Here is a 9,498-nt window from a genome sequence, read left to right on the forward strand (position 1 = left end):
TAAATATGTACCCTTTTCCAAGCAATACACACTAAATAGGCATAGCCAATTAAGGGCCCTTCAATCAACAACAATAATACCGTAGTTGAATAAGTAGAGAAAATTATGACAAATTTATGTTAAACGCAATGAAGAATCATCTTCCAAGAGGTTCTATCAAATCCTAGATAAGAGAGTTTAGCTACTCATAATCATACTAACAATCATGATAATATTCGAAAGCATTAAAATGCAGATTAAGGAGAACAAAGAGAAAACTCTTGTGATTTCTTGCTTCCAAATGTTCCCATAGCCCTTTTGCCTTTCCAATAATGTCTCACATCCAAAAGTAGGTTTAGAACCTCTTTTATACATGTTGGGGGCATATAGGGTCTAAACTACCAAGTCTTAACCGAAATAGGAAAAGATTCCCGCTAGGGCGCCCGTGGCGCCCAACTCTGTTTTGTGTTGCCTTTTGCATTTTGAACGGAGCTTGGTTCCAACCTGGACGCCAAAAATCATAAAAATTCTTCCATTTTGGCTTTAATTTTTGCACAATCCTTTCATATCACATCTGATTGACCCCCGACCCCTGCACATATAAACATCATTATTATGCTTGAGTCATAAATATTAGCACTAAATTTAATAAAATCGAGGTATAATACAAGGAAATTTACATGCAAAAACATGTATTTATAGCCAAACCTCAGTTATTATGTACTACTTATTGTTGAAGTCCTAAACTCAAACACCTACATCTACAACATTTAGCCAACAATTGATTGTTTCAAAAATTCAAAAGGGTAGGACACAATAGTTATTAACTGACCACTATTGACGGGTTTCCCCGTCATAAGAAAATAGATCAAACAAACCCTCGCTCTCATACAACCTGAAGTATGCTCACCAGGCAGAATGCGAGCATGAACAAAGTTTTACCAAACCTTAGCTGTTCTGTTGAAGTCAGTCTGGCACATCTCCTTGTGGGTGTCATGTTGTTGTGAAAGAATCCACTTTACCATCGAGTCCACCCCACACAATGTCTTATAAATGGCTGGGTAATCTGGACTGCAAACGAACTTCTAAAAAATTCTCGTATCATGGTTTGGAGCCCCCAAAAAATTACATAGGTCTTTAGTTTGCAAATTGACCCACACACCTCTCACATAGGCGTCCGACTTTTTAGAGTTCCAATTGGCATATAATTCCTTCACCCTGCTCAAATTTGTCGGCTCGGGATTTTCTAGCAAACGATCTAGCTTCATCTTTGTTTTTCGGGCTAGAATAGTGGGAAAATGCTGCTCCAAAGCTGTGGTGTTGATACCCATCTCCGAGATATACTGCTCATACGCCACAAAGGAGTGGTACCATCTTTTTGCATCGTCACTATCCAATTGGAGGGTTGGACGAGGCATCTGAGGCTGTCTGAAAGAAGGATCAACCACTTGCTTGTCGTTCCCCGATTTTCTTGAAGCAACTTCACTTTGTTTGCACTTCTTTGTGGGTGGGACAATAGTAGAAGGCTTTGCAGTTGCCTTTGCCTTGTTCAAACCTTCACAAGCCGTGTGTACCAAAAATTTGGGCGGGCCAACCTTTAGTGCCATGAATGGCGCCTAGCGCTAAAGAAGGCGCCTTTGGCCGAACTGGATGGCCTTTTGCTCTCTCTTCCGGCCTTTGGTGCTGTGGTTTGCGCCTGGCGCCCAATTGGGAACTGAACTCTTCTTTTTCTGCCTTTTCTTATATAGAGATTTAGGCCTTGGCATTAATCTCGAACCATTGTCCATTACATTGAAACGCCCTTGCCAACACCTACCTGCAATTGTATGACACAAACAACTACTACAAAAGTGTTAAAACAATACTCTAACTAAAAAAAATCTAAAAGCCTACCAAAAGAAATAAAAAATTGGGTTGCCTCCCAACAAGTGCCGAACCCCTTTTATACATGTTGGGAGCGTGTACGGTCGAAACTACCAAGTCTTAGATGAAATAGGAAAAGATTCCCAATAGGGCGCCACAGAGGGAGCCTGGTGCCAAGCTAGGCGTCCAACTCTGTTTTGCATTGCCTTTTGCGTTTTGAATGAAGCTTGGCTCCATCTTGGACGCCAAAAAATATACTCCCTCTAAATTCTTCCATTTTGGCTTTAGTTTGCATGCAATCATTCCATATCACCTCTGATTGACCCCTACACATATAAACATCATTATTAAGCTCGAGTTATAAATATTCACACTAAATTTAACAAAATCGAGGTATAATACAAGACAATTTATATGCAAAAGCATGTATTTGTAGCCCAACATCAGTTATTATGTGCTACTTATTGTTGAAGTCCTAAACTTATACACCTACATCTACAACATTTATAGCCTATTTGTCCAAGCTTGTCCAAAGGCCAAAAATATTTTTTATTCCAAAAGTACTATTTTTTTCTCTACTTAAGGTATTTGACCAAGCGTTTTGGGGGAAAGTGCTTTTAGAAAGAAGCAGAAGCAGTTTCTGAGAATTAGAAAAGAGTAGTTTCTCCTCGGAAGTTGTCACGACCCGAACTTCCAACCGTGGGGTCGTGATGGCACCTAACATCTACTTGCTAGGCAGGCAAACGTTAACTAATTATTTAACCCATTTTAACAATTTATAATAGAGTAATGATAATTTACAACTAATAAACTCAAAGATGAATGAAGTATTTATATAAATAATGTGGTACTAGAACGACTCCCAGAAATTCGGAGTCACAAGTACATGAACAACTAGAATACTATAAATATGGTCTGAAATAAAGTATAATTGTCTGAAACTAGATAAACAGTAAACATAATAGAAGGGGACTTCAGGGACTGTGAAAGTCGAGCAGCTCTAGCTCAAGTCTCCGGTAGCAATCTAATCCGAGCAGTCTCCAATACGCGCTGGTCGGACCAACATCGGGATCTGCACAAAAAATGCAGAAGTATAGCATGAGTACAACTGATCCCGTGTACTCTGTAAGTGCCGAGCCTAACCTCGACGAAGTAGTAACGAGGCTATGGCAAGACACTCAGAATAAACTTGTACGAATAATAATAACAGAGTACAGAAATAGAAATAAAGTAGTAAACTCATATAAACGGACCCAAAGGTCATCTACCAAAGGGCTCTAGAATAACATGATCTCAAATCTCATATCACAATACCGATATCAAACTCTACAACTACAAAAAACTACAATATATCAACTATATTGTGACGCGCAACTCGATCCCAACACTTAATACAATAACTGTTGCGACGTACAACCCGATCCAAACATCATATCATATCATTATCATTATCTATTGCGGCGTGCAACCTGATCCCAATATCAATTCATTTTAATACTGTTGCAGCGTGCAACCCGTTCCCAATATCAAAACAACTTATTATGAAATCTCAATACAAAAGTGAAATGAAACGTGCAGAATATTAAGGAACTACCAATACAAACATAGGATAACCAGTACCTCGAAATCCCAAATCTTAGCAATATGTTAATACCGGAATAGCTAAATGGATCACATAAATGGAATAATATAATAAAGTGCATCAAGTAATATAAGGATAAATAAAATAAGTAAAACATGAGGCAACAAAAATATACAATTAATGCAAGTAGAAACATGTAGCAGGTAAGCAGATATGAAATGAGAAATTTACTGATAGAAATAAGGAACAATTAAATAGCAGATAACAAGTAAAGCATGGATAACAAGTAAAAACAAGTAGCAGTTAAATCATGGATAACATGGAAGTAAATAGTAAAATCCCGCATGCATTAATCCCATGACGGCGCATATACACTCGTTACCCCATATATACGTCGTTTTCCCATATAATTCACATAACAAATAGACCAATATGTCCTAATTCCCTCAAATCAAAGTTAGACACGACACTAACCTCTTTGTGCAACTAACTCAACTATCAACCATGGCTTTTACTTTCGAACAAGCCTCCAAACCAACAAAATCAATAATTTTAGGAAGAAAAGCCCTCAAGAAAATCGCCTCTAGAGTGTTTTGTATTGAAAAATGGTGTAAAATGAGCTAACTCCCATTTTCCCTTCTTTTACCTAGTTGCAGGTGTAGCATTTGCGAACACTTGTTTGCAAATGTGATGCCCGCAAATATAGCACACAGATTGCAAATGCGATCACTACATCAGATGCCACGAGTCGTCAATGCGACAATTTGTTCCCAAATGCGAAGGTTCCCCCATCGCAAATGCGCCCAAAAGTTTCACAAATGCGAAGCTAACATTTGTTACCAGTAAGATGTTCGCAAAAGCGGCTTCAGACACTTCGCAAATGCGAACATTTCCCTCACAAATGCGAGGTCACCTAACCCAGGTTCCTGCTCGCAAATGCGAACCCTTGTTCGCAAAAGAGAGGTTTGCAAATTCAAGCCAGACCTTGCATTTGCGAGATCTGCAATAGACACTAGTAATAGCAAATGCACCAGTAGTTCCAAATCATTTTGCAACGCATCCGAAACTCACCCGAGCCTCTCGGGCTCCATACCAAACATGCACACAAGTGTAATAACACCCTACAAACTTGCTTTCTACCTCAAATCATCAAAATAGCATCAAATAGTAGGAATCGATCATCAAAACTCATGATTTTCAACCTAAAAACTCATTTTTATAATTTTTCACATACCATGGATAAATGCGCTCGGGTCACCCGGACCCCAACCAAAAGTGAAAACATCATACGAACATAGCGAAATCTTCAAAACGCTGATCTGAGGTTGTTTACCAAGAATATTGACCGTGGTCAACTCAAGTCACATTTTAAGCTTAAAATCACTTTTTTCAAATTTTTACGTAAAAACTTTCTGGAAAATGACACGGACCATGCACACAAATCAAGAAAAATCAAATGGAGCTAATAGAGGTCTTAAAACATGAAAATAAAGGCTATTATTCAAAATGACCTATCGGGTCGTCACATTGTCCACCTCTAAAAGAAACGTTCATCCTCAAACGGACATAGAAAGGTACCCGGACTAGTAAAATGGTGGGGTTATCTACTCCGCATATCGGACTCAGACTCCCACGTAGCCTCCTCAATTGGGTCACCCCTCCATTGCACTTTCACAGAAGAGAAACTCTTGGATCTCAACTTTCGAACCTGCCGGTCTAGAATAGCCACCGACTCTTCCTCAGAGGTCAGATTGTTATCAAGATGCACCGTAGTGAAGACCAAGACATGTAAGCTGTCCTTATGGTACTTTCGAAGCATGGAAACGTGAAATATCTGATGTACCCCTGCTAGTCTAGGAGGCAATGCAAGCCTATAAGTAACCTCCCCAACTCTCTCCAAGATCTTAAACGGGCCAATAAACCTCGGGCTCAAATTACCCTTCTTCTCAAACAACATCACGCCCTTCATAGGCGACACTCGGAGAAGAACCATCTCACCAACCATATAAGCTACAATTCGAACCTTCCGGTCCGTATAATTCTTCTGCCTGGACTGAGCTGTACGAAGTCGTTCTTGAATCACCTTAACATTTTTCATAGCATCACGGACCAAATCAGTGCTCCACCATCTAGACTCACCGAGCTCAAACCAACCAATCGGTGAATGACATCGCCTCCCATATAAGGCCTTGTACGAAGGCATCTGGATGCTTGACTAATAGCTTTTGTTGTAGGTGAACTTTGCTAAAGGTAAGAACTAGTCCCAAGAACCTCTGAAATCCATAAAACAGACGCGTAACATGTCCTCCAAGATCTGAATAGTGCGGTCGGATTGTCTGTCCGTCTGAGGATAAAACACTATACTTAGCTTGACCCGCGTGCCCAACTCACGCTGCATGACTCTCCAAAAAGTGATGTGAACTGTGTGCCTCGGTCAAAAATGATGGGAAAAGGCACAACGTGTGAGCGAATAATCCCCGGGATGTAAATATGAGCCAAGCGCTATGAAAAATAGGAAGTCACCACAGAAATAAAGTGTGCGGACTTAGTCAACCGGTCCACAATAACCCATACTATGTCATACTTCCTTAAGGTCCTGGTAAGCCTACCGCAAAATCCATAGTGATGCGCTCCTACTTCCACTCTGGTATATCTAATCTTTGAGTCAATCTACCTGAAGCACTGACTGAATCGGCATGTGAGGATGGCCTCTACCAAATGAACCCCTGCCCCTAGATGAGGCACCACTGAAAATACCAAAATGACGAGGTCCCTTCTAAGATACCGCCTCTATACCTTGACCACAAATCCTCTCGATCCATCTAGCAATCTCTACAACCCGCTGGAAAGAAATATCATCCCTAGTCTCCTTGGCCATCTATAGTCTGATACCAAAAGTAAGGCCATCTATGAATCTCCTCACCCTCTCCCTCTCAGTAGGGATTAAGATAAGTGTATGGTAAGATATGTCCACAAATCTAGTCTCGTACTAGGTAACAGTGATGCTAACCTGATGTAGACGCTTAAACTGGCTGTGGTACTCCTCTTTTAGAATAAAAGGAATGAACTTCTCCAAAAATAGCAGTGAGAACGTATCCAGGTGAGTGGAGGTGAACATGCTGGTCTGCCTCGAACATAGTCCTACCACCATCTCTTGGCAGAGTCGATCATCTGAAACACTATGAAGTCGACTCCATTTGACTCCACAATACTCATGTTTTACAATACCTCGTGAAAACGGTGCAAATAATCTTGTGGGTCCTCTGAAGGTGTACACCCAAAATTAATAAGAAAAATCTTAGTGAACTTATCGAACCTCTCCAGCCTCTCAGAAGGCATCGCGGGCCTCTCCCTGGACAGTGTAGCATTAACAGGCTTAACTACTCAACTGCTGGAACCGCTGGAGTTGATATATGGAAGCCATCTGCTCCAGAGTGTAAGTAGCGGGAATTTGGGCCCCTCTCCCAGTTTGAGAGACAGCTGGTGCTACAGGAAATACGTCGGACTGGGCCACTCTCTCCATAAGGCCCACTAAGTGGACTAGGGCATCCTGAAGTATGGGAGTGGCTATGAACCCCTCTAGGAACTGAGCTGGTCTAAATGGTGGCGTCTGAACAGCGATCTCTTCCTCCTGCTCGATCTGACGCTCTGCAATAGGTGCTGCTGTGCGTGCTCTAGGCTGCACTCTGCCTTTGCCTCGTCCCATACCCCTACCCATGGTAGTGACTGCAACCTGGGGCTCCGACTCCTAACTGGCTGTGAATGTTGTGCGTGTCCTTACTATCTGCGAGAGAACAAGAATAGAATGGTTCAAAATTCAGTGACGGAATAAAGTTGCATGATAGAGAAAGAAAGAAATTACATTTCCTAAATATCTATAGCCTCTAGAAGATAAGTACATATGTATCCGTACTGATCCTCCAAGTACAGAAGATAATATCCACTTGATAAGTATAGAAGATAACATCTACTTGCTAGGCAAGCCAACATTAGCTAATTACTTAACCAATTTTAACACTTTATAATAGAGTAATGATAATTTACAACTAATAAACTCAAAGATGAACTAAGTATTTATATAAATAATGTGGTACTAAAACTACTCCCAGAAATTTGGAGTCAAAAGTACATGAGAAACTAAAATGCTACAAATATGGTTTGAAATAAAGTACAACTGTTTGCAACTAGATAAATAGTAAACATGATAGAAGGGGACTTCAGGGACTGTGAACGTCGAGCAGCTCTACCTCAAGTCTCTGATAGCAGTTGAATCCGAGAAGTCTCCGCTACGTGCCTCTAGAACCAACATCGAGATCTACACAAGAAGTGCACAAGTGTAGCATGAGTTAAACTGACCTCGTGTACTCTGTATGTACCGCCTAACCTCGAAGTAGTAGTGACGAGGCTATAGCAAGACACTCACAATAAACCTGTACGAATAATAATAATAGAGTACATAAATAAAAATAAAGTAGTAAACTCATATAAACGGACCCGAAGGTCAACCACAAAAGAGCCCCGGAATAACATGATCTCAAATCTCATATTACAATATCGAGATCAAACTCCACAACTACAAACAACTATAACACATCAACTCTATTGCGCCGCATAACCCGATCCCAACACTTAACATAATTACTGTTGCAGCGTGCAACTCGATCCCAACATTCAACACAATAACTGTAGCAGCATGAAACCCGATCCCAACATTCAACACAATAACTTATGCGGCGTGCAACTCGATCCCAATATCATATCACATCATTTTCTGTTGGGTGTGCAACCCGATCCTAATATCAATTCATTTTATTACTGTAGCAGCGTGCAACCAGTTCCCAATATCAAAACAACTCAACACAACTAATTACAAAATCTCAACACAAAAGAGAAATGAAACGTGCGGAACATTAAGGAACTACCATTACAAACATATGATAACCAATACCTCGAAATCCCAAATCTTAGCAATATGTTAATACCAGAATAGCTAAATGGATCACATAAACGGAATAACATAATAAAGTGCATCAAGTGATATAAGGATAAATAAAGTAAGTAAATCATGAGGCAACAGAAATATACAATTAATGCAAGTAGAACCATGTAGCCGGTAAGCAGATATGGAATGAGAAATTTACAGATAGAAACAAGTAACAATTAAATAGCAGATAACAAGTAAAGCATGGATAATAAGTAAAAGCATGTAGCAGTTAAATCATGGATAACAAGGAATAAATGAAGACATGGAAGTAAATAGCCCAATCCCGCATGCCTTAATCCCATGGCGGCGCATATAAGCTCGTCACCTTGCATATATACAGTTTGTCCACATAATTTACATAACAAATAGACCAACAAGTCCTAATTCCCTTAATTCAAAGTTAGATATGACACTTACCTCTTTGCGCAACCAACTTAATAATCAACCACGACTTTTCTTTTCGAACAAGTCTTCAGGCCAACCAAATCAATGATTTTGGGAAGAAAATCACCTCTAGAGTGTTTCGAGTTGGGAAATGGTATAAAATGAGCTTAATACCGTTTTCCTCATCTTTATCCAGCTGCAGGTGTCACATTTGCGAACTCTTATTTGCAAATGCGACACACGGATCGCAAATGCAATCAGTGCATCAGATACCCAGGACTCACATATGCAACAATTTACTAAGAATGTTAACCGTGGTCAACTCAAGTCTCATTTTAAGGTTAAAATCACTTTTGTTTTTCAAATTGTTACGTAAAATTTTTCCAGAAAACAACATGGACCATGCATGCAAATTATAAAACATCAAATGGAGCTAATAGAGGTCTCGAAACACGAAAATAAAGACTAGTACTCAAAATGACCTATTGGGTCGTCATAGAAGCATAAGCAGAAGTAGTTTGACTTTTTTTCATACCAAAAATACTCTTAACAAAATATAGTATATACTAAAATAATCTTTCTTATTTTAAATCTAATACTTAGAAAATTAATATATAAGTATTCTTTTTATTTTGATGATAGTTTTTTAATATATAGTGACTTCAGGGATAAATATTTTATATTTGTTGAATAACTTTTTAATATA

At 39.5% G+C, this 9,498-nt stretch overlaps 1 protein-coding gene across 1 annotated transcript; it reads right to left on the bottom strand.

The window, feature by feature from the left end:
* Positions 1–1,601: 1,601 nt before the first annotated feature.
* LOC138894121 (uncharacterized) lies at positions 1,602–5,627 on the bottom strand. Its single transcript, XM_070178801.1, has 2 exons — positions 5,033–5,627; positions 1,602–1,795 (listed from the first exon to the last, which is right to left on the bottom strand). The coding sequence occupies exons 1-2, from the start codon at positions 5,625–5,627 to the stop codon at positions 1,602–1,604; spliced, it is 789 nt and encodes a 262-aa protein (XP_070034902.1).
* Between the last annotated feature and the right edge of the window lie 3,871 nt (positions 5,628–9,498).

This window comes from Nicotiana tomentosiformis, chromosome 6 (genome assembly GCF_000390325.3).
Source record: "Nicotiana tomentosiformis chromosome 6, ASM39032v3, whole genome shotgun sequence".
NCBI classification, from domain to species: Eukaryota; Viridiplantae; Streptophyta; class Magnoliopsida; order Solanales; family Solanaceae; genus Nicotiana; species Nicotiana tomentosiformis.